Genomic DNA, 27,221 nt, shown 5'->3' on the forward strand with positions numbered 1-27,221 from the left:
AACAAGAATTAAGACTGAATGGACTTGTAGGCTCTAAAGTTTTATTTTGTTTTGTTTTTGAGTGCAATTATGTAACAACAAAAATCTACAATTGTAAGTTGCACTTTCAGGATAAAGATATTGCACTACAGTACTTGTATTAGGTGAATTGAAAAATACTATTTCTTTTATCATTTTCACAGTGCAAATATTTGTCATGAAAAATAATAATGTAGAGTGAGCACTGTACACTTTGTATTCTGTGTTATAATTGAAATCAATATATTTGAAAATGTAGAAAAACATCCAAAAACATTTAATAAATTTCAATTGATATTCTATTGTTTAACAGTGTGATTTAAAACTGTGATTAATTGCAATTAATTTTTAATTTTTTTAATCACATGAGTTAACTCCGATTAATTGACAACCAAAGTATAATTCTATACTGTAGGTATATATTTGTCTTAAAATTTTATTGTCGGTAGCATGTGTGGTAGTATGTTTAACCCAGGTTACTAATTATATCTACTTTGAAGGATTATGCATTGGTCAAGCTGAAATTTTCCAAGTGTGCACTAAGCCAGAGAGCAATTTTGTTTTTCAAAAAGCTTTAAGTAACACAATTCAGGCACCTTTGAGGACAAAGAAAGTGGGAGAAATACACTTTTGCCATTATGAAAATCTTTTCCTACTTTTTCTTGCCAGATTTATTGCCTCATTGGTTTGGGTAGAAGCTTGGAATTCCAAATAGCAGATGATCATTTTGAGAGGAATTTCATGTTACCGTAGATGGAGGGAGGAGGTTCTACAAGATGAGGATAATTGATATTCTCTTATAGGGAAATAATTTTGATTTTCATATCAGTATATGTAGCTGTGGATTTTATTACTTGTTTAGAATACCCATCAAGATGGCATCCCTTTAAGTTTCCTTGAACAAGGATTCCCAGCCTGGAGGTTGCAATCAGCTGTCACAACTTAAGCTAGTCAGAAATTTTCTCACAAAACTTTAGTTTAGTCTGAAAATGCTGATTAGCTGGAGCAAAATGTTTTGTCGAATCTGTTGTAAATTCGACAAAACTCTAGCTAAAACACTGTGTTCCAGGCTTGACAACCCTGCAACAGAGAGCCTTTCAGCTCTCGGAGACCCTGGCTCTAGCTGAGTCTCTTGGGGCTAATAGGTTTCCCCCTCCACTCCAGGGAACAATGCTTCCCTGTCATGTGGATTGCCCCGAAGCAGCAGACTCTTTGAGACAATCCTAAGATTTCTAGGCTCCCAACTCTGCTGCAGGGCCCTGGAAGTCCTAAATGCCCTGGCTCAGGCAGGGAGCCTAGAAGCCCTGAGACCCTTAGCTCTGGCGAGGTGCCCATGTCTGGCAAGATCCCTGTCTTATAGTGGCTGAGTGAAACTGACAAGAAAATCAATTTCCAAAATGAGTTTTTTGGGGCTCTCTGGTTTGCCATAAAATATTTGGCAAGTTTTTGCTTTCATTCCAGACTAGAATAAAAGCAAATGTGGAAGTACAGAAACTTCTCCTGAAATGAAACTCCCAAGCTTTGCCCAGCTCTAGTTGGGACAAAGTGGGAAATGGGAGGGATGTTTCTGACTAGATTCTGGCTGAATGAGCTTTGGGGGGCTCCTGATATGGAAAAAGTCAGGAAACACTGGTCTAGGAGCTACCTTGAACATAGGAGAGTATGCGTATTGAAATACAAAAGCCCAGGATAAAGCTCTTGGCCTCTGATATAGATTCTTTCGTAAAAATTTAAAAATTTTAGTCATATGCATAATTGAGCTCTTAATAGTTACTACACTTTAATAAATGTAAACATGCGGTCTTGGGGAAAACTCTTGGCCTTTTGAAATCAATGGGAGTGTTCTATTGACTTCAGTAGGGCCAGACTTTCACCCCCAGGTCTTAAAAGATATTCTTTTCATAATTCTGCTTTCACAGTCAAACCATATAGTGTATCTTTGCTTGATCAGATAGTGATTGCATTTTTTAGCGACAGCAAGTATTCAAGTGTCGACAAGACAAAGGCATAGGTTCCTGCCCAAAGAATCTTACACTCTAAGCAGAGTATAAAAAATGCATGCACAATGCAAAATGTGTCTCAAAAGATAATTGTATAATTATGTGCAGTTGTTTTGTAATATAAAGGCTGGGTGACACTATAACTCCTGATCTGAGGTAGCCTTAGTGGGATTCACAGAAGAATTAAGTTTAGCAGGTCCTGAAGGGGCAGCGGTCACATCTTTTGGCCACAATCCCTCCCCTGGCTATCTGGGGTGGTACCGTCCCCACCCTCCTCCATTCTTTCTCACTGCCTGAGGCTAGAGTCAGAGCTCTGTGTGGTTTTCACCTCACAATCGCTTCTTGCTGGCTGAGAGTTGTATAGTTTTATATAGTTGTATAGCTAATACCCTTCTTAAGCTGATTGGCGCCACAAGCCTGGGAGGTGGGAGAAGTGAAGCAACCACGGCGTGCTTGGGGAGGAGGCGGAGCAGGGAGTGAGCTGGAGTGGGGAGTTCCCTTGCATGCCCCTCCCCTTACTTGCTGCAGGCAGCCCTCCCCGCACCCACCTGCCCCAGCTCCCTCCGCCTAAATGTCAGCAGCGACCGGGGCGGCCGAAGATCCGGCCGCTGCGGTTGCTGCCGAAGAAAATGCCGCCTTTCAAATCGTAGCTCCGTAGGCGACCACCTAGGTCTCCTAATAGGTTGCACCGTCCCTGGCTGGTACTAACGTCATATTTCATTCCTTATTCAAGAGAATGCTTATGTCTGTCCATCAACAAAGTGTTTGTTTGGGGGAGAGAATTTTATCAGGATGTAATATCTAAATACCCATCTGTTAACAGATAGCTAAAAGTTGGTTAGAACATGAACTATGTAGACATTTCGGACCTTACACTGTTCAGTGAAATCCTGCATTCTAAATGGGATCTGGCTATACTGTGTTACCTAACAAAGATGAAATGATGCAGTATTGTGTGCTGCAATGTCATCCCCTGAAAAATGTATCAAATTAATAAAAATTGTATTGTGGGCTCAACAAAGCATTTTTGAATAATTTCTTCTCCCCATTTCCCTCAATATTCCAAAAGATTCCAGGTTTATAGACTCATAGACTTTAAGGTCAGATGGGACCATCATGATCATCTAGTCTGACCTCCTGCACAATGCAGGCCACAGAATCTCATCATCCACTTCTATAACAAACCCCTAACCTATGTCTGAGTTATTGAAGTCCTCAAATTGTGGTTTGAAGACCTCAAGCTGCAGAGAATCCTCCAGCAAGTGACCTGTGCCCCATGCTGCAGGGGAAGAAGAAAAACCTCCAGGGCCTCTGCCAATCTGCCCTGGAGGAAAATTCCTTCCCGACCCCAAATACGGCGATCGGTTAAACCCTGAGCATGTGGGCAAGACTCACCAGCCAGCACTGAGGAAAGAGTTCTCTGCAGTGACTCAGATCCCAACCCATCTAACATCCCATCACAGGCCACTGGGCATACTTACCTGCTGATAATCAAAGATCAATTGCTAAATTAATTGCCAAAATTAGGCGCTCTCATCATACCATCCCCTCCATTTTATCTCAGAGATCAAACTCTTGAACTGACTTCATTGGGCTAAAGTGTCAACCTACTAGCTTCAATGGGACTATCCATGTAACTGCTCACCAGTGTGAGTAAGTAGCTGACTGTGTGGCTCAAGATAACTAAATCTGCATTTCAGAAGATTTGTAATCTTATGTAAAGCCTTAAATTTTTCACTCACTACAGAGTAGTGAAATTTTGATGCTTGTCCGAACTATAATAGTTACACTAAGGAATAGATTTTTTTTTAATGTTTCCCAAAAGGGAATTTAAATATTTGGTTGAATAAATCATAATTTTAGAAACAATTCTTAGATCTTAATTTGTCTGATCATTTGGTTTTAGTCTCCAGAGACATCCAAATTATATCAACCACCATTTTAAACAGTTCAGTAACCTGTAAATTAAACTTAAATAAAATATTGTGTTCTTTAAAATGTATATTCAGTACTGTTCTGGACATTGTCACTATAATCCCACCTTTTTATTTAGTATGAGCAGAGAAGACTATTTAGTTGAAAATGAGACTTGAAAAATCAGCTTGCTAAGGGTGAGTTGGCAATTTTCCTGGCCGAGTGCCATCATCTTCTGGAGAACCAAAGCCTTAATTTCTTTTAAAAAGCCAATCACTACATTACAGACAAGTGGTACCCACTTAAACTTTCCACATCTGTGGCAACTATGTAACATTCTTTAGGTGCAATACTCTACTCTCAACCCCTCCGCCCCTCAAAAATCCATCAATTATGTACTTTCCTTCCAATAAATACACCAATTCCTTCCTGTTCCCCATCTCCCAAATCATCTGCTGGGAATGTTAATGAAATTATTCTTTGGGATGCACTTTAAGCTTACTTGATTTTCATTGTTCTGTATAAAACTGTGTTGTGGGGGAGGATCTTTAAGCGTATCTCCCACTTCTCCCTTAATGTCATTATGCAGAGGTGGGAAGCCGAACTGCCTATGCCTTTTAGTCTTTGCAGTCAGCTAGCATTAGTTTGATTTTAAAGATATATCTTCACAGGGAAACTGATTAGAGATTGAACTATTACTTCTTTTAACAAGGGGCTTGACAGACCTAATCCAGCTTATTAACGTTGTTCCCACAAAGAAGATGACAAACCTTTCAGATACAAGCCTTATATAAAGATATTTTACAATAGAACTAGGGAAGAAAGTGGAGTCCTTTCAGCCGAGAACAATATTTGGAAGCAGGACCAAAGCAAACACTTTTGAAACTTGGATGAAAGCATTCCTGTGCTGCAAGCTAAGAACTAATTTTAGCTTGATGTGTCAAATAATAGATGCTGCTAGTTGACAGCTCAGCATAATTAGATCAGGTGCATGACACCTGAAACCAAACGTTCTTCTTTATTTACATATGCTTTGCCAAGTCATTATGATAAACATGCTTCATTTCAGCATTTTGATTCCTATGCATGACAATCTGATGTATTGCTGTATTAGCTGAGTAAAACTTGCTTTGTTCTTGGTGATACTACAGCTTGAATGTTGATGAGGACAATGCCGCATACTTTCTTATTCACAAGTTAGTTATATATGAATTCATTGTATAAAAGCTATTATTAAAGGATGACTGTTTTCCTTTTTTCCCTGGATGTTAATTTGATCTGTGAGTTCCAGAGTGCCTATTGAAAGGTTCTGAGGGTATGGCTACACTTGGCATTTCAAAGCACCGGCCAGTGAGTGTGGTCAGAGCTGCAGTGCTGTTTTTTCACACCCCTGAGCGCGAAAGTTGCAGCGCTGTAAAGTGTGAGTGTAGCCAAGCCCTGAGTTACTAGCAACTTCAGTTATATTAGATAATTAGCTGTGTCTGTAACAACTGGAAAATAAGTTAATTTTATTTCAGTTAACATACAAAACCAGCTTCCCTCCCAACATGCAATAATGCTCAGTGTAATCTATTGTCTTCAGTTAGGTTAACATATTATGGGTAGTCTGCAGAGGACTGAGCCACTTTCGCATTGATAAATAATCTAGAGTGTCAGACTCTGTCATATGTACCTTTTTCATGACTTTCTTCAGTCACACTAGCAACATTAGTACAGCTGTTGCTGGTGTGATTTGCCCATGAAGGTGCTAATTCTTTAGTGGTAAAATGGCAAACGGAATGACTTTTGCTGGACAAGAAGCATGACTTTCTGCCTGTGGGTGACTGTCATTGAAATCTCAGGGACAGACCTAACTGCAGTCTGATAAATCACGATAAATTAATATTTGCTGGTGTACTGTCATTGACAAATGCTGCTGCTACTCTTCACTTAACACTGCTTTCGGATTTCCTATTATCCTTTTTATATTGCTACTGAAAACTCTCTTGTTAATGAAGAGCAAACTAGTTTGGGCCAATGGAGGTGGGCAGGATGGGTTGTCTGATGCTCGGTGTTGCTGTTAAATCATCATAGGGCTCCTGTCACTAGTAAATCTAGAGCTTTAGGTTTAGCCACTGCTGTTTGAGGACCTCTTTTGGTATGGGAGATCAAAATGAAACTTGTAATGTAAGAGCTTGGTTCGTCATAATGACTTTATTTTAACTTGATCATCCTCATGATGATCAGGCACAGGAAGAAAATTTTACTGTATGTAAAACATCTATCACAGGTGTCAACATCTAGGGTGATAAGACATCCCAATACTAGGGGCTTTGTCTTTATATAGTAGCCTATTATCACCACCCCTCCTCTAATCCATCCCAATTTTTCTGGTCCACCCTATCAACATCACATACACCCACCTCCCCCAAATATACTTTTTTGCCCTCTTTCCTCCTCCCAACAAAGCAGAGGAAACATTTACAAGCAAGAGAACAACACTAATTAAAATGTTGGGAAGTTGAGACAACAGTATCATTATACCAGCATTTCATGAAGATTATCCCTCCAAAAGATTTACCTAATGTTCCTTCCCTTTTTAGAGTTCTCTGTTGTGTATCTGAACTGGACTTACCAAATGTGTAAAATGTAGCCTCCAAAAAATGAGCTACAGCAAGTAGAATCAAACTTCTGACCTGCAGTCCTTTTCCCTGTCCTGTTCCCCTCCTGATATGATGGAAGTTTCATTTCCACTAAGTATTAGATAACAGTGGAGGACTGCGGGAACTATCCTAAGAAAAATAGTATTTATTACCTTTGAAACAAAATAGTGGATAAGTCTAATTAAAATGAGAGAGAGACAGAGAGGGAGAGAGAGCACACATGCAGGAATAAGAAAAATATTTCAGAAGCTGTCCAAGAAACTGTCAGTGTTCTACTGGAGGAGGACCTGGGATATCATTGGGTACCAGCAGGCTACTCAAAAGTCGTCATACTGTAATGAGTTTCTTTTGATAGCAACCAAGGCCAAAAAAACACTGACTTAAAGATGAACTGCTCCATATCCCATTACCAATTCCCTGGGCCATCTGGTTCCCCAGATTACAGTTTACATGAAATATATTCACTGTACAGTATCTTCTTACAACTCTGAAATTAGTGTTATTTATCATCTAGTTTAACATAAAATCCTTCCTATCTCTGTAGTAATCAGAATTACTGAAGTGAAGCAGTTATTGCAAGTGAGCTCATTTAAAGTATATTGCTGTTTGCCCTGACCCTGATAGATCAGCTGTTAATCCATCTGTGCAGCAAACTGTTAATTGCTGGAAAGTGAAAAATTCTAGTATGATGGAAGCAAGAAACAACTTTCATACTGAAGTCAGAGTGAAGCTTGCAAGTTTGCAAGCACTAGACTTTTAATTGCCTGTAAATATTTTTCCAGAATTAGTAAAAATATTAAACAAGTAAATGCACTTCAAAAGTGTGGTGTTTCTTGTTCTTTCTGTACATGTACAGTAGGTAAGGTTAAGCTCTTAATATGTGGTGATTATGGTGGAGTGGGAGGGAGAGACTTTCTGGCTGCACAGGAAGATCATAGGGTCAAGTTAAAAAAATTATAAGGGTATTCAGAGAATGCAGAATTTTTTAATTATTATTATTATTATTTTTAAGCCAGTTATGCAGATAAACAGCATAGAAAGAGGAGGCTGCAGCATGAGAAGTGCTAGTTAGCAATTTTTGTTTAATGTGTATATGAGACTGATAGGTAAATACTGAAGTGGTTTAGATTGTATTGCCAGCCATAGAGCTAGGTAACATTTTTTTCAGTGAATAGTGTATTTGCTGTATTTATATGGGTGACAGAGGATGGATCACTTGATGATTATCTGTTCTGTTCATTCCCTCTGGGGCACCTGGCATTGGCCACTGTCAGAAGACAGAATACTGGGCTATATGAACCTTTGGTCTGACCCAGTATGGCGGTTCTTATGTTGTTTTTTAAAAAAAAAAAAAAAAGCAAAAAAGGTTGAAAACCGTATGAAAATGGAACAAAATGAAAAATCATAAAATTTTGTTTTGGATAACATAACACTGGAAATTAAACAAAATCCTCTTACATTTAGTTTTGCTTTGGTTTTTTCGCTTTGGATGGTTTTTGAAACCGAAATCATTATTTTCCTCATTCGTTTGAGTGAGTTACTGAAGAAAATCAGTTTTGGTTTTAAATTAATTTTTTTCTGGATTTTTTGATTTGGTCCTCAAACATTCCAACATTTTGTATCTCAACTTGTATCTAATGATAGAATACTGGAATTTACTTAATACAGCATGTTCTTAAAAGATTGAAATGATGTCATGTTAATAACATACCATGTTGAAAAGCTGTATTTTGTATGTTAATGAGAATTTACCTATACGTTTTTATTTCAGTTGGAAATGGAAAAGTCTCAGTTACAGATGCTTGAGCTGGAGCGTAAGAAGTTGTCTGCTCGCCTTGAAGAAGAACGTGGCAAGAATAAACATGTAGTATTGATGCTAGTGAAAGAATGTAAACAGTTGTCCGGCAAAATTGTAGAGGAAGCCCAGAAACTGGAAGAAATAATGTCAAAATTTGAAGAAGAAAAAAAAAAGGCTAATGAATTGGAGGAATCTCTTGCAGCTGAGAAACAAAGGAGTACACAAATGGAAGCTCAAATGGAAAAACAACTCTCTGAGTTTGACACAGAAAGGGAGCAACTGCGTGCCAAACTTAACAGAGAGGAAGCACATACTAGTGACCTCAAAGAAGAGAGAGATAAAATGAGAAAAATGATTGAGCAGTTAAAAAAAGAAAATGACAGTAAACCAAACCTTTCTCTCACTTGTAGAAATAAAGATAAAGGTTTTGTTTCAGTATCTGTTGGAACAGAAGTCCCAGCTTCAAGAACTATTGCCTGTCAGACAGATACAATGCCGACGGACATTAGCACTGAAAATGTTAGGAAGTTGCCTTTGACTGTGCCTGTAAAACCTTCAGCAGTGAACTCTCTGGTTTCTGGCAGCACAAAAACGAATGTATCCGCCAATGCAACATTTGTGAAACCAGTCATTGATAGGCACTCTTCCTGTAGTGAACTGATTGTCCCATCCACAACTGCTATTCTGACTCCAAGTCAAAACAGAATTGAGGAAAATGGACCAAGTACTGGCTCATCACCAGATTTAACAAATAGCACTTCCCCCTTTCCAAGTAATGCTGCCCTCTCTGTTTCTCCAGCATCAAGTATTGCATCTGAGAACTACTCACTAGCTTCGTCTATGCACAGTTTACAGTCACAGTCTGCCAACACTACTGTGCATCCAGGCCTAAATCCTCGAGTTCAAGCAGCTCGATTTAGATTTCAAGCTAATGCTAATGATCAAGACCAAAATGGAAACACTACCCAAAGCCCTCCATCAAGGGATGTCTCTCCCACTAGTCGTGACAACCTAGTTGCCAAACAGCTAGCTCGGAATACTGTCACCCAAGTACTTTCAAGATTTACAAGTCCTCAAGGTGGTGCAACTTTGCGGCCTGGAATGTCACATTCAGTGGAAGTTGGCACCTATCCCCCAGTTGGTAGAATGAGTTTAAAGACTCCCAATGTATCAAGAATTGACAGAGGAAATCCTCCACCTATTCCTCCAAAAAAGCCAGGGCTTTCGCAAACTCCTTCTCCACCACACCCACAGCTTAAAGTTATTATGGATAGTGGTCGATCCTCTAATATAGGTGTAAAATTTGACAGCAAAACCATGATTTCACCTCCTTCCAGTTCACCACAAGGAATCAGGGTAATAAATGAGGAAATTATTTCTAAGTCCTCACCTCAGCTGCCACCAAAACCTACTATAGATATATCTATGGCATCTGCAGGCTGTGCCATACCAGCCATGGCCACATCTCAGGTGGGTGCCTGGCCTTCCCAATCCCCTGGACTGAACCAACCTGCATGTGCAGAAAGTTCCTTTGTCATTCCCAGCACCATTGCCTGTAGCTCCTTCATAAACCCTGTTAGTGCTTCATCCTGTAGACCATGTGGTTCAGACAGCCTACTGGCAACAGCATCAGGTAAAGGGATTGATATATTTCAAACTATCTCCCTCTAAGAATGTTCTCTGTCTTTTTCTCTGGGTTTGTCATTTGCTTTATTTATCTTTTACAGCTTTTTCTCTATAATGATTTATCTTTCGTTAAAGTGGAAATTTACGTATATATTATATTTTCCAAGTTTCAGGGGTATGGGAATTTATCTTGCTTCATAATTTTTTTGCTTTTAATGATGATCACAAGTCAGTTTCCTTTTAAGGAAGACTTCGTTTTAGTGTATCCTTAATAAGGGAATGAAAATTGATGTTTTGAGCAGATTGGCTATTCTGAGAAGATTCTGGAGTAATGACATACTCCAGAAAAGGGAGATTCCTTAATAATACTTTTGGCCTTCTGTAAGCATGAGGATATTCGAGCGCTACAAACATGAATTCATTTTGAGAATTGCCTATGTATAGTTTCTCTGATGGTATGTGCTCCTCTAATGCCATTGAGTTTTGTGAACCTTCTAGAAAACAGTGCCTGTCTGGAGCCATTTGATCCCCTTTTCATGGCACCAAATATTTTTAGAACCACTTATAAAAGAGCAGTGCAATCCTAACCACCTTTCTTCACACCTGGAGAAGTTCACATTTAAGCAGTATGTTTGGTGTCCTGCTGTATTTCTGGAGTGTGTGATGCATGCACCTGCTGTTTAATTTCTCTGAGAAAGAGGCTCACTCCCTACCTCACTAACCAGTGCTTAGCATGGAGGATGTTTACATTTTAGCAGCTCCATATTTTTCTCATGATGAAGGCCTTATGAATCAGGGCCCTGATTCACCTTTGGATCGACTGCTGAATTTACCATCATCTTTGTTTCCAAATATTCCCTTGTTGGAAAAGGTCAGCATAAGAATAGCAAGTATTAGCCCCTTTCTAGGCCATGACTGCACAGGGAGAGAGGACCTCTCCAAAAAGAAGTCAGTCAATGCTGGGACCCTATAAATCAGGGGTAGTCGATAGGCAGCAAACTGCAGGCCAACTCTGGACCTCTAGACACTTTTGGAAGGATCCTGAAATCTTTTTATTTACTTATTATTATTATTATTTATTATTTATTATCATCATTATTATTTTTTATTATTTTTTCTGGAGTCTGGACCTTGACTATACCTTGATCAAGAAATTTGGACCTTTACAAAAAAAATTGACCCTCCCTGCTATTGGCACAGACACTTTCATTAGCACTGATGAGCACTTGGATGGTTCAGAGGTTTTGGTGCTGTCAGTCTCAGTCCTAAAAGACTCCCCCAGCCCTTTCTTAGACTCCATACTGTAGAGACTTGAGTTTTTATTTAATAAGACAAAATCATTAAGGAAATTAACTAAAATCTATGTAGTTTTTACCGTGACTGTAGGACAGAAGCCATCTCTATATCAATTCTATCAGCTCTACATATGGAGAGCTGTTTTACATGTTAACTAGGTGACGGTACATAAGGCTCTCTGGATCACTGTATTGTGGCTAAGGCAGTTTTGATGGCATACCTTCATAATGCATAGAAATCTGTCAGTCTGTTACCTGGTATTCTTAACCTATGTTTTGAGAGCACTTTTCAGTCAATGTAGCATCTAGATATGATCCTTGCATTGTTGTATTGCTTGTCAAACTCCTACATGTGGGAATATACAGAGGTAATTCTCAAAGAAGAAAGGTTATTCATCACAAACCATTCATGTCCTTTTCCTCTTGTAATTCAGATTCTATAGTTTAGGACTTTGAGGTTTAGTGGAGGGAGCTGAAGGAGTTTGGATCACTTGCTCTGAATGTTTGGTGCAGTCAGAGGGCTCTTGTGGGACTGTAACTGGGACTGCTTTCCACAAGATTTCTAAAGCTCAGTGGCAATGGGAACATATCCCATAAATTGGAATGTGCAGAGGTAGGTAAATACTAATAACTCTAATTTATAGACTTAGAAACTGAGTCAAAGAGAAGATAAGTGACTTGCCTGTGATCCCCCAGCAAAACACAGCAGTGACAGAATTTGTTGAAGCCCCTTGCTTTAAACTTTTAAACTTCCCCTTGTGTGTGTTTGTGTTTTCTTAAAAGCGGCACTTGATAAGGAACTTAATCTACCTTCATGTATTTTTTGCATATGCTATAAGAGAGCTTAACTTTTATGTGCAGGATGGTGTACAAATATGAAATATATGATCCCTGCCTTGAAGTAGCTTATGCTTAGTAAAGGCAGAACAGACAGATAGTGGTTAGTTTGGTACATGGGGATAGATTTAAATAACACCTTTTTAATTTAGTAACCACCGGACAGTCTTTTGCTTATTTACCATCTTTGTTTATTTTGCTTTTTTAGAGGTTGAATTCTTGGAGGCAAAGATTGTTTTCTAGTGTTGGTACAGCACCTATCACGTTATAGGCACTACTGGAAACAAACAATAGTATTTAGGTTTCCAAACTCTTTGAATGGCTAGAGATTCAGTTATTAAAAGTAATGTTCAACTTAACTGAAATCTTATTTGTTTAATCTTTGCACAGAATGTTTAGTATTTTAATTTGTATCAACAAGGGTTGACTGTCATTTAAAAATTAGCATGCTGAAATGTTGTTTGTATTTTATTATACAGTAAGTGCTGGTGAAAATCAGTCAGAATTTGTTATTAGTGTTCAAAAACATAGTAAGCTGGATTGGTTAATATATTTCAAAGACTTTTAGAGTCAGGCTGAAATTTGGTGTTTACTGGCAGATCAGTATATCCAGGACTTCATTTCCTTTTAATGTAAATTCAGAAGGAGTGGAAAAGAGCCTACTCACTGAATTTTTTCTTTCATTATTGGCAAATCAGTCACCTGGTTAGGTCAGTTTCCTTACAGTGCAGCATTGCTTTAAGAAACATAGGAATATTATCACTTTCTGTGATGGAATATTTTGGTTCTAAAGAAGAGCAAACACTATAATATAGAATAAAAGGAGATTACAAGTTGCATCAGTAATATGTTCTTTTGTATCAACATGACAATACCTACAGCTTTAAATACTGCTGAGAAAAAAACCCCCCATCTTTTGTCATGTATGTTGAACAAAGTATATGTGAAAAAGTGAAAATATACTCTTAGTGTTTCTTGTTTGTTTTGATTCCTAAATATCCATGGATTTGACTTCCTAGAGAAATAAGTGTTTAAAACTGAAATGATTATAGTCAATTGGATTTCCATACTCCTGGGATTTCTTCTCTCTTTTTCTTCTTGGTTTTGCGTCACTCTTCAATCGGAATATATATTTATTCAGTTCATTCCAATATTGATTAATTTTCCTTTGTACATGATTGGCTTAGAAGGTAAATAGGATGTGAGGAGAGATTGATCTGGGCTTTGAAATTAACCATCTCCACATTCTGACGCTGATGCCAGAAGCTGTTTTTCTATCCCTCTGCCCTTCATTACTGTATGTCCTGCAAGCTGTCACAGATGCTTCGCTTTTGCATATGAAACCATATACCTTACTGATATTTCCTAACCTTATTATACAATGTCCTGGATGGATACAAATCTGTTATGCTGCTTCGCAATGATAACAGAAGTTAAAGTATGCATTTATGTGATTACTTGGTTTGTGTGTCTTATACAGTAGAAGCTTTTCTTCCATTCTTAATCTAGCACAATGCGTTTCATCACTGGAATGCAACAGTATATTTGCCCTCTCGAGAAGCTGAAAATGAGAATAAAGGTACCAGATGTCCATTTACAGTAGTGCACAATAAGTATTCTTTCGTTGATATTCGTATTAATAATGCTGAAAAATCTTATGCTACTTTTCAACAAAAGCAGAAACCTCAGAAATGCTGTTAATGTTTCAAAATGGCTTGGCATAGTGAACCTTATGTTTTCAGTAAAGTGTTAAGCCCCCTACTCACCCTGCCTGCCAGTGTCCAGAAATCGTTCCAGCACAAACAAGACTAATTCCTAAAATGGAAAAGCAAGTTCAGTCAAAGAGGATTAACATCTAAGGAGATGCTGATATACCAGATATATTCACAAGAAGCAGTATCAAAAACACAGTGAAATACAATAAAGTCAGATAATACCTTTGGTTAGTTCAAACAAAATTTCTACCTACAGTAGCAGTTTAAATACAGTTAGGCTTACAAGATGATACAAGGCAGAAGCAATGGAAAGAAAAACAGCTTTCATAATTGTATTTTATTTTTCTTTCCATTATTCCTCAGTCACTTTTGTACCTTGGAAGAATAAATGTTCACAAACATCTGAACTACTATTTTATACGTATAGTATTTGGCTTCTCAAAAGGTGTAGTTTGGCTTATATTTTTCTTAGTAAAGCCAAAATAGTTCTAGAGGATTTTTCTGTAATCTAAAAAGCACAAGGTATAGAAATTGAGAAGTTAGTTAAAGTGTATGAATCTTATTTTGTAAACCTCTAGATTCTCTTCCGTAGCCTGTTTTAAAAATAAGAATAAAACTATTGATATATCTTCATACAACTTCAAAGTTGGCCTTCAATTTGAAGTAGTATACCATGTAACTTTAAATGATTGATATGGCTGCTGATTTATATGGTAGTGGTTTTTTATATTTGCCTATAAAAATTTATAAAATGAATAATAAGTTAATTTATCTTTCTGAAAGTACAACAAATAAATATTATGCTGCCTCTCTGTACTATAGTAGTAAAATTTATTTTGTTATGAAATTATCAAGTTAAAAGTATCTTATTTTGAAAACAATTCTAAAAGAGCTCCAGCTAATTATTTTTGTTAGTTTGAGCTGGGAATCTGACTATATACTTTCTTATATGATCAGATTTCAGAATCTCGTAGGAGGGTGTTTGTGCACATCCATGCGCTGCAAATAGAGTAATCTATTCAAAAAGGAAAAATGGTGTGAATTCTCATTTTCAAAGGGTAAAGTGTGTGTGTGTGAGAGAGAGAGAGAGAGAGACACACACACACACACAAATATATTAACATTTATATTTTTCAATCCTTTTTCCTATTTTCTTTTGCAGTCTTTTGATCAAGGAAGAGTACACAAAGTCTTCCATACTATATGCAGCAGACTTCATGCATTTAACAAACTCTCCTCTAAAGCTGCTAAGTAATAATATGTGGAATGTCTAACAAGATAACTCCTAAGATTTCTAAAGCTCTGTTTTGTAGATTGCTGTTTTCACTGGATGACTTGAAAGCTTTTATCAGTAATTTTGATGTAACTAGCTATTTATTCTACCTTGGCTCGTCTCTCAAAATAAAATACAAATCACAGTACTGCTGAGTAAAATGAACATATATATTAAGGCAAAGTTCAACAACAAATATGTATATTATAGGGCTTCTGCAAACGTTTATGTTGAACTACCCCCTTGTTAATTCTTTATTTTTAAGTATAACTGAAGCACTTTGAACCAATTTTTCTATCTTATTTGGCTGTGATGCTCTTTCAGGTTTAAATATTATATATTAGGTTAAGATTTTGAAGAAAAATCAAGTTTGCAGATGAAAATAAAAAGCACCTACATATATGAAAATATATCTGGAATGATTTTTAATTTAGCTACAATTAAACTAAAGCCAGAATTGTATAAGGTTTTCGTTAGTTTTTGAACTTAAGGTAGTAATGTCAGAAATTTTGGACTGCGGAAGTTGTTTGTGATGTTCCCAAAGTTTTTATTGTGTTAACCCATGATGATAGAATACTATTAATTTGAGTTAACAATGAACATAACTTCTTACCACTGTGTGTGATTTTAATTATCTTTTGATGTATGGGAAAAAATAACATTACAAGACTCATGCTGAACTGTAACAGACCCTATAGTGCTGATGAACCTGTTTAGGTTTTCTTTTATGTATTTTAATAGCTCGGAAATAATGCACAGCCTTAATTTATTCATGTGTCTTCCCTCTAACATCTGTCGCTTTAACTCGCAGGCTGGTCTCCCTCCCTAACCCCTTTGTTAACGAGTGGTGGTCCTGTCCCCCTGGGTGGCAGGCCCACCCTTCTTCACCAAACTGCTGCCCAGGGAAATGTCACTTTATTGTCAATGCTGCTTAATGAGGAAGGATTGGACATTAATTATTTCTGTGAAGATGGTTATTCTGCCTTGTATTCTGCTGCTATGAATGGACAAACAGGTAAGAGATTCACAGTTTTGTTAAACCATATATATCAAGTAATAAAAGCATTAATAATTTGAAAATAAAACCCACTTTGTGCCTGATCCAAAACCAGTTTGAAGACTTCTGTTAACTTCCATGGGCTTCAGATCAGATGTTTTATCAGTAAGAATGTCCGTAGATGATAAATTTGAGCAAAATATCAGTTGACATACACTTACATTTATAGACTGTTGTCTGTGATTTTCTGTGGAAGGGATCATGGATTTCATTAGTAGTATGAAATTAGAGGTGAGAGATTGAAAAAAAGTGATTTTATCTAGTCAAGTTAAAATGAAGTAGTATAGTTTATTCAAATGAATTTGAACATGCATTATACATAGGTAGTGCTTATGCTTGAAATGTATGTTGGTAGGAAAGTAAAATGCTCCATCTAAAATAACTTTCATTTGAAACAAAATAGCCCTAATTTCCTCTACATAACAAATAACTGATGTGAGCATATGTAAATACATGATGTATTTGTTAACTTCTGTTTCTATTAAATTAAAAAAAAAGAGTTCTAGAAAAGTTCAAGTGCCTGGAGCCTTTCAGTATTTTCTTATCTGATCAAACCAAGTGTCAAGTATATTAGAAATGAACAAAATATTTCATTGATACAAAGCAGGAACAATATTTTTCAAAATAGCTGATACAAGTGTACCACACATGCCTTTTTATGAGCACTGTCTCTTTAAAAATTGGAAGATGCAAACTAAATCTGAATCAGTACTAATATAAAATTCTGTTTGGGATAGACACTACAAACTCTACATTTTTCCTCTCTGAGACATCAAAGTTGAAATCCCTGTCTCCAGTCAAGTCAATGGAAGTTTTGCAGTTGACTTCAGTAAAGCTAGGATTTTACTCCAGTGAGGTGATGGAGTATAGTGGATTTGATTTATAGTCACTGATTTTAATATTGTGGATTTAGATCTATTAAGTGGAGATTGTATGGGGAGTTTCTAATTATGTGACTGGTCTTAAATTGTTATAGAAAGACTGTTCTAATTTTGGTATGTTCACAGGCCAGATTTTTAAACTAAAAGCATAAAATTAGCTCCTAAATCCACAATTAGGCACCTAAACAAATGGCCTGATTTTCAGAAATGCTGACTACTCAGCAGCGCCTACTGATCTCAGTGAGAGTTTATGGGAACTCGCTGTGATGGGTTGGATCACAGAAACCCCCTTGGGAGCTGCCAACCGATGTGCCAAGACTACCTCTGTTCCTGTTTTCCCTGCCAGCTCGGGACCCCAGCACCCTGTCTTGCTGAGCCAGACACTCTCGTCTGCTCCAACAAAGACCCATGGTCTGAATTACTTGCCCTAAAGCTGTAGGTTTACCTGAAAGCAGCTCACACAAGTGTGCTTATCTTGAACACTCAGATACCCAACATCCAATGGGGTCTAAACCCAAATAAATCCATTTTATCCTGTATAAAGTTTATGCAGGGTAAACTCATAAATTGTTCGCCCTCTATAACACTGATAGAGAGTTATGCACAATTATTTGCTCCCCCAGGTGTTAATAGATACTCTGAGTTAATTAATAAGTAAAAAGTGATTTTATTAAATACAAAAAGTAGGATTTAAGTGGTTCCAAATAATAACAGAGAGAACAAAGTGAATTACCAATCAAAATAAAATAAAACACGCAAGCCTATGCCTAATAGAGTAAGAAGCTGAATGCAGATAAAATCTCATCCTCAGGGATGTTTCAATAAGCCTGTTTTACAGATTATCCTCCTCCTAGTCTGGGTCCAGCAAGCACTCACACCCCCATTGTTACTGTTCCTTGTTCCAGTGTCTTTCAGCTATCCTTTGGGGTTGGAGAGACTATCTCTTGAGCTAGCTGAAGACCAAATGGAGGGGTCTGCCAGGGGTTTAAATAGACTTTCTCTTGTGGGTGGACACCCCTCTTTCCCCCTATGTAGAATCCCAGCTACAAGATGGAGTTTTGGAGTCAGATGGGAAAGTCGCATGTCCATGCGTGACTCAGAATTTACGGGTAGCAGCCATTGTTCACATGCAACCTTGAAAGTCCTCAGGTAGACTTCTTATGTGGATTGGAGCCTTCCAAGATCCATTGTCTGTTAAGTGTTTCTTGACTGGGCACTTAACTTGCAAATTCCTTTCTAAAGAAGCTTGCCCAAATGCCTTACTAACGCTACTTAAAATCCGACAAGTACACAGCCAATGTTCATAACTTTGAATTCAAAAATGATACATGCATACAAATAGGATGAATATATTCAGTAGGTCATAACCTTTGCAGAGATATGTTACATGACATATGTAGCATAAAGCATGTTCCAGTTATGTCATATTTACATTCATAAGCATATTTCCATAAAGCATTATGGGGTGCAACGTCACACTCATCAGTCTGCATTTGTGTTTACTTAATAGATTGTGTGAGATTGCTGCTGACTGCAGAAGCACAAGTTGATGCTGCTGATAAAAATGGTTTTACACCCTTGTGTTCAGCAGTTGCTCAGGGACATTTCAGGTAAGTGACATAAGATTTTTTTTTCATGAAACTGTAGTATTCTTTAAGCATTATATTTTTAGCCATAGTTGTGCTTTTATGACATATTGAAAGCAAAATACCCAATCTCATAGTAATGTAACATGGTTGAGAATGTAAACAGATCTGTGTGTTTCCCATTGCAGCTTTAATTTGACCACCCACTGTGCACATGTACTATTTATAATTGCATCATGACAATTACAGTTTCCATAGGAACCATGACTTTGAATTTCCTGACTTTCTTATACACACATTCTCAGCTATAATGTTATATTAATGTAGGCTTTTTCATTCATTTTCTTTCTTTGATTTTTCTAAAACAAAAAGGAAAGAGAGCCAAAAGGGAGAGATTGAGTCTACACTCAGATAAATAACTGCATTTATTTTAATTTGTAACATGAAATTCAAATGCATAAAATGTATTTGAAGTTCATAAAAAGTACCCTTTACACAATGACAGTCATTTAAAATCAAATAGAGTTTAACAAATAAAAAAAAATCTGAAATAATCTGACTAAAAATTCCTTCCCTTTTCAGTTGCTTGGCATGCACTACTGAGTGCTATCATAATTTATATTTATTTGTATTGCAGTAGTGCCTAAGAGCCTTAGTCATGTACCCCACCGTACAATACAGAACAAAAAGACACTCTCTGCTGCTCCATCATAGTGTCTTCCATACCCAACAAACTTGTATGTCTAGAGCAAAAATGTCTTTGAGACCTGCCTTCCTGACATAACTGAAAGAAGCAAAAAGAGCACAATGTTCTTTTACTTTCCATTGCAGGACATTTGAAATTCTGCCTTTGACTGCGTGTCTCTTCTGACATAACTGTATTGAGTGTATGGCAGATCTTGCCTATTTTTATGCACCACTTCTTTAAAATGAGAGTGCAAGAAGCATTGAAGATTCTTGCTATATCTAGAGGGTTTTCAGATTCACAAACTCAGGGAGTACCAAGAAATGGATACTTGGGGTGAATGGCCTGTAGGGATTCATTAAATTTTCATTTGTTTCTTAGTTTCTTGTTTTGTTTTTTAAGGGAAAAATGGAATTTATCCAGACAGGTGTGTACTGAATCTTTTTTAATATGGAGAGATACCTATCTCATAGAACTGGAAGGGACCCTGAAATGTCATTGAGTCTACCCCCTGCCTTCACTATCAGGACTAAGTACTGATTTTGCCCCATATCCCTAAGTGGCCCCCTCAAGGATTGAACTCACAACCCTGGGTTTAAGCAGGCCAATGCTCAAATCACTGAGCTATCTGTTCCCCCCCTCTAACCTTGTGGTCACATTGCTGCTATCCTTGTTTCCCCAAAACCTCCTCCCACCTTTCTCCATCTGCATACACACTTATTGTATGTTGTCATAATGTAAAATCATCTCGGCAGGGACTGCCAGTAGAGTCCCAGTCCTGAGAACTACTCTACAGATAATAGTGTATCTAGCCAAATGTTACACTATTTAATGTAAAATTAGTAAATTTACAGTAACTAGAGTAGGAGATGCCAGAAAACCCCACCAGTTTGCATCCTCTCACTAAAATAAATACATGTAACTTAGATATTTTCCTTTACATATTAAGTTATTTATTTCTGCTACTTACCCTATCAACACTTGGGTAGTTATGGCTCTGTTATACTTGTGGCACAGCAGAGCTTATACTCTCTCTGTCCCTGAGGGCTGTTTATAAAGCTTGACATCCCTAAATATTTGCTTCTTTGCTTGTCCATCTTTTTGATGGCTTGAACATGGACTGCTTTATCATGACATAGTGAAAGAGAGTGAAATATATAAATAGTGCTGAGAGATGGAGTAACTTCAATAATGCTTTAGGCTGCTTGATCTGTTGATCATTTTAAACTTCCTGCTTTGAAGAATTCTGCCATGGGCAATGCAATAGTGTGCTCTGTCTTTCCTTTCTCTCCGTATCATATGGTCAGTGCTGCTGCTATGCTAGGGATCTGAAGTTAATGGTCATGATGGACTATAAGTACTGGCTAGTGCCAAGAATAGCATATACAAATTTGATGCAAGTTTCCCAGTATGTATGTCAATTAACCTTTTTCCTGAACTGTGACAACTTTGCTGTACCAGTCTCTTGAGCAAAAATTGACAGTTCTTCTGAATTGTTTGGTAGCTTTGTGGTTTGAACAAATGTCCACTAACAGCTGAGACCACCAAACTAATTTTGCTAGTCGCCCAAACCAGATTTTGACCCTGGATTTCCAGAGGTGAAAAGTTAGATCATAAACTCTTTCACCACCTAGCCTCCCAGAGACTAATCTAACATAACATGGGGGGAGCTGGAGCTGTCTTTGGGAGACCCAGAACTCAACAGGCCACTCTGAAGTCTTGTAAGGCAGCAAGATGTATTGAGTTTAAGAAGACCTGTTACCATGGTAATATCATGTGAATTTATATTTTGGCTTTTTTTTAATTGTAGACTCACAATATTTTGGTTTCACTAGAATCATTATACATATTGTTTCTATAATATTTGAAATGTCAACCTATACTGTAAACCTTCTACAGATAAAAACAAGAAAAGAAATATTCATAAATTCTTACTTGTTTTTAAGACCATAAGGGACAATTATGATCACCTCAATCATAACACAGACCACAGCAGCTCAGCTAGTACAGTAACTCCTTAGTTAATGTTGTAGTTATGTTCCTGAAAAATGCTACTTTAAGTGAAACGATGTTAAGCAAATCCAATTTCCCCATAAGAATTAATGTAGATGGGGGGAGGGTTAGGTTCCAGGGAAATTGTTACACACACACACACACACACACACACAGTTTTAAACAAACGCTTTTATTCTGTACACAGTAATGATGATTGTGAGGCTTGGTTGAGGTGGTGAAGTCAGAGGTTGGGATATTTCCCAGGGAATGCTAAAATGATGAACTAGCACTCGACTGAGCCCTCAAGGGTTAACACATTGTTAATGCAGCCTCACACTCTACAAGGCGGCACAAATGGAGGGAGAGGAGACAGCATGGCAGACAGAGACACACGCTGTGTGTGTGTGAGAAAGATTGATCACATTGCCCCTTTAAGTGTGCTGACTCCACTCTAAGTGCATTGCCTTTTTAAGTAGATCAGCAAGTTGAGACAGCAGCTGCAGCCAGCAAGCTCCCTCCATCCTGAGTCCTGTCATGTTCCCCCTTGCTCTGTGGAGATAAGGTACAAGGGCAGGAGCAGGGAGAGGGGGCATCCTGACATTAGCACTCCTCTTCCCCCTTGCCTGTGCACAGCAAACAGGTGGCTCCCGGGAGCAGCTCCAAGGCAGAGGGCAGGAGCAGCACATGGTAGTGCGGGGAGGGACACTGAACTGCCCAGCAATTGATAGCCTGCTGGGTGGCTGCTGCACAGGGAACTTAGGGGAGCGGGGAGCTGATAGGGGGGCTGCCAGTCCACCCTGTTTCCCCTCCAGCTATCTCCAATGGGTTGCTCTTTCTGCAAGCAGTGGACAGAACAGGTGGCTGCCAAACAAAGTGATAAGGGAGCATTGCACAACTTTAAACAAGCATGTTCTCTAACTGATCAGCAACGTAACAACAAAACAACATTAACCAGGACGACTTTTAGTGAGGAGTTACTGTAATTCCTGCATCAGACTCATGACTTCTTACTGAGCGGAGCATATCTATTTAGGACCTCAAGTCTTGATTTAAATCCATCAAGTGATGTAGAATGCACCAGATGCCTGTATAAATTGTTCTAATGGTTAATTACCTACATTGTTAAAAATATTTGCCTTATTTCTAGTCTGAATTTGTCTAGCTTCAGCTTCCAGCATTTGGATCTCATTATCCTTTTTCCTGCTAGATTAAAGAGCCCTCTATTCTCAGAAATATTCTCACTATGTAGCTACTTATAGGTCATGATTAAGTCAGCTATTAATCTTTTTTAGGGTAAACTGGATGCTCACGTCACTAGCTGGGCTACAGTTTTGATGGGGCTTTGAGCAGTAGAGACACCTTCTGGTGTCTGGGGGTGATGGATGGAGGTGGGTCGGTATCTCGGCTGGTAGCAACTGAAGCAGTGCTCCATCTGCTCAGTCTCCTTTTCTTTCATTCCTCCATCCCCTTTTGTTTTCAGCATGTGGGGGCTGTTTTTTTCCTGCTTCTTCCTTGTTTCTACTTCTGAGAAGTAATTCTTCTGCTCTACTCCACGCTGATTAGGCCTCCACTGGAGTATTGTGTCCAGGGCTGGGTGCCACATTTCAGGATAGATGTGGACAAACTGGAGAAAGGCCAGAGAAGAGCAACAAAAATAATTAAAGATCTAGAAAACATGACTTACAAGGAAGATTGAAAAAATTGGGTTTGTTTAGTCTGGAAAACAGAAGACTGAGAGGAGACATGATAAGTTTTCAATTACATGAAAGGCTGTTACAAGAAGGAGGAAGAAAAATTATCCTCTTTAACCTCTGAGGATAGGACTAGAAGCAATGGGCTTAAATTGCAGCAAGGGAGGTTTAGATTGGACGTTAGAAAAAACTTCCCAACTGTCAGGGTGGTTAAGGACTGGAATAAATTGCCTAGGGAGGTTGTGGAATCTCTAGATAATGCTTAGTCCTGCCATGAGTGCAAGAGACTGGACTAGATGACCTCTCAAGTCTTATGATTCTATGATTCCTCATGCTCAGGGCATTTGGATCTGAGCTCTGGCATCTTTCCCACCCATTGCTGGGGCCAGGTGATTGGCTCCTGTTTGAGGGTGGAGTGTGAAGGGGATTGATACAGTTTGCTGTCTAGGTCGATTAGCCATTCTGGATTTCCTATTTAAGGCTCACCCTTCCCACCCTTAATTTAGTTGCTGGATCTCTGGTGATGCTGTGGGCTAAGCTGGTCACCAGTTTTGAGGTCTGCAAGTGTTTTATAACATACGGCAATATTTGCAGACTGCAATGCCTTGACAGCATTTTGCTGGACATCTGCTGGGAGATCTTGGGAAAGTCATTTCACATCTATGTGCCTCAGTTGCCAATTCTTTAAAATGGATATAGTGTTACTGACCATCTTTGTAAAGTGCTTTGAGACTTACTGATGAAAAATGCTGTATATGACCTAGGTATTATTTAATCTTTCTCTAGAAGGCAGGTTAAGAACATAAGAATAGCTATGCTGAGTCAGAACTGTGGTCCATCTAGCCCAGTATCCTGTTTTCTGACAGTGGCCAATGTCAGATGCTTCAGATGGAATGAAAAGAACAGGGCAATTATCAAATCCATCCCCTACATCCAGCATTTGGCAGTCAGAGGGTTAGGGACACCCAGAGCATGGGGTTGCATCCCTGACCATCTTGGCTAGTAGCCATTGATGGACCTGTCCTCCATGAACTTATCTAATTATTTTTTGAACTTGGTTATGCTTTTGGCCTTCACAAAATACCCTGGCAGTGAGTTTCACGGGTTGACTGTGCATTGTGTGAAGAAATACTTCCTTATGTTTGTTTTAAAGCTGCTGCCTGTTGATTTGTTGGGTGACCCCTGAATCTTGTGTTATGTGAAGGGGTAGTAACACTTATTTATTCACTTTCTCCATACCATTCATGATTTTATAGACTTCTATTATATCCCTCCCTACTTGCCTCTTTTCTCCAAGCTGAGGAGTCCCAGTCTTTTAAATCTCTGCTCCTATGGGAGCTGTTACGTACCCCTAATCATTTTTGTGCCCTTCTCTGTACTTTTTCCAATTCTAATGTATCATTTTTATATGGGGCAGCTAGAATTGCATACAGTATTCAAGGCGTGGGTGTACCGTTGATTTATATAGTGGCATTATGGTATTTACTGTCTTTATTATCTATCGCTTTCCTAATGGTTCCTGACATTCCGTTAGCTTTTTTGACTGCCACTGCACATTGAGCAGATGTTTTCAGAGAACTATCCACAATGACTCCAAGATCTTGTTCTTGAGTGGTGACAGCTAAGTTAGACCCCATTATTTTGAATGTGTAGTTGAAATTGTTTTCCAACGTGCATTACTTTGCATTTATAAACATTTGAATTTCATCTGCCATTTTGTTATTCAGTCACCCAGTTTTGTGAGATTACTTTGAAACTCTTTGCACTTAGCTTTGGATTTAATTATCTTGAGTCATTTTGTATCATCTGCAAACTTTACCACCTTACTGTTTACCTCTTTTTCCAGATTGTTTATGAATATGTTGAACAACACTGGTCCCAATACAGACCTTGTGGGATCCCGCTATTTACATCTCTATTCTGAAAACTGACCATTTATTCCTACTCTTTGTTTTCTATCTTTGAACCATGATCCATGAGAGGACCTTCCCTCTTATCCCATGACTACCTTGTCAAAGGTTTTCTGAATGTGCAAGTACACTATATCCACTGTATCATGCTTGTCCACATGTTTGTTGACCCCCTCAAAGAATTGTAATAGATTGGTGAGGCATGATTTCCCTTTACAAAAGCTGTTTTGACTTCCCCAACAGATTGTGTCACCTCTGTGTCTGATAATTTTGTTCTTTTCTATAGTTTCAACCAGTTTGCCTGGTACCGAAGTCAGGCTTCTTGGCCTATAATTGCCAGCACTGCCTCTGTAACCTTTTTAAAAAATCAGTGTTACATTAGCTATCCGCCAGTCATCTGGTACAGAGGCTGATTTAAGCGATAGGGAAAGGGGGTTCCAAAGAGGATGGATCTAGCCTGTTCTCAGTGGTACCTGATGACAGAACAAGGAGTAATGGTCTCAAGTTGCAGTGAGGGAGATTTAAGTTGGATATTAGGAAAATCTTTTTCACTCAGAGAATGGTGAAGCACTGGAATGGGTTACCTAGGGAGGTGGTGGAATCTCCTTCCTTAGAGGTTTTTAAGGTCAGGCTTGACACAGCCCTGGCTGGGATGATTTAGTTGGGAATTGGTCCTGCTTTGAGCACTGGGTTGGACTAGATGACCTCCTCAGGCCCCTTCAAACCCTGATATTCTATGATTCTATGTCAGTTGGTAGTTCTGCAATTTCATACCTGAATTCCTTCAGAACTCTTGGGTGAATATCATCTGGTCCTGGTGACTTATTACTGTTTAACTAATCGATTTGTTCTAAAACCACTTCTATTGATGCCTGAAACTTGGACAGTTCCTCAGAATTGTCATCTGAAAAGAATGACTCCGATGTGGGAATCTCTCTCTCGCATCCTGTGCAATGAAAACCAGTGCAAAAAATTCATTTAGCTTCCCCACTGTAGAAGGGATGTGGACAAATTGTAGAGAGTCCAGCAGAGGGCAATGAAAATGATTAGGGGGATGGGCACATGGCTTATGAGGAAAGGCTGAGGGAACTGGACTTATTTAGTCTACAGAAGAGAAGAGTGTGTGTGCGGGGGGATTTGATAGCAGCCTTCAACTTCCTGAAGTGGGGTTCCAAAGAGGATGGAGCTAGACTGTTCTCAGTGGTGGCAGATGACAGAACATGGAGCAATGGTCTCAAGTTGCAGTGGGGGAGGTCTAGGTTGGACATTAAGAAAAACTGTTTCACTGGGAGGAGGATGAAACACTAGAATGGTTTACCTGGGAAGGTGGTGGAGTCTTGGAGGTTTTAAGGCCCTACTTGACAATCTCTGGCTGGGTTGATTTAGTTGGGGTTGGTCCTGCGTTGAGCAGGGTGTTGGACTAGATGAGACCTCCTGAGGTCTCTTCCTACCCTAATCTTTTATGGTGGTCGCAACGATTATTTGGCAGGGTTCTGATATACTTGTGTCTTTTGCTAGTTGCTCTTCAAATTCTTTTTTGGCCTGCCTAATTATACTTCAGGTGGTTGCAGATGTATATTCCCCTCAGGTATGTGAGCGCCTAGCACACAGAAGCTGGAGAACTTTGCCTAGCAGCATCCGTTGTGATGGCACAAACACCCTTTGGGCCTTGTAGCCTCTCTAATGTCTATTTAAGGGCGCCACCTCCCCGACTCCCCCTCAGCTCCTTCTCAGTGCCTTCGGTTTGAGTCAGAGCATTCTGTGTGGTATTTATCTCATACTTTTTGTTGTTAACTTGCAGAGATTTCTCTCAGTATTTTGTTATGTTAGTGATTATAGCAGGGGTCGGCAACCTTTCAGAAGTGCTGTGCCGAGTCTTCATTTATTCATTTTAATTTAAGGTTTCACTTGCCAATAATACATTTTAACATTTTCAGGAGGTCTCTTTCTGTAAGTCTATAATATATAACAAAACTATTGTTGTATATAAAGTAAATAAGGTTTTTAAAATGTTTAAGAAGCTTCATTTAAAATTAAATTAAAATGCAGAGCCCCCCGGACTGGTGGCCAGGACCTGGAGAGTGTGAGTGCCACTGAAAATCAGCTGTCCTGATATTTAGGCCTTTGTCCCGCAGTACTCCGTTGTTGTTTTGATTTTTCCCCCGGCTGGCGACCCCTCCCACATGTGTCCCGATATTTTCTTCCTCTCATCTAGTCACCCTAAAGAGTATTCAAGTGGTTGTACCTGATGGAGCAACCCATGAGACCCACGTTAGTGCTGGGATCAGATTGTCCAGC

At 38.7% G+C, this 27,221-nt stretch overlaps 1 protein-coding gene across 1 annotated transcript in view; it reads left to right on the forward strand.

Annotated features, from left to right (window-relative positions):
• The window catches only part of CTTNBP2 (cortactin binding protein 2), a 186,801-nt gene that overhangs the window by 72,432 nt on the left and 87,148 nt on the right, over nt 1-27,221 (forward strand). The window contains 3 exon segments of the mRNA XM_075065458.1: nt 8,346-10,005; nt 15,930-16,133; nt 18,567-18,666. Coding sequence (XP_074921559.1) covers nt 8,346-10,005; nt 15,930-16,133; nt 18,567-18,666 — 1,964 coding nt within the window.

This window comes from Chelonoidis abingdonii, chromosome 1 (assembly GCF_003597395.2).
Source record: "Chelonoidis abingdonii isolate Lonesome George chromosome 1, CheloAbing_2.0, whole genome shotgun sequence".
NCBI lineage: Eukaryota > Metazoa > Chordata > Testudines > Testudinidae > Chelonoidis > Chelonoidis abingdonii.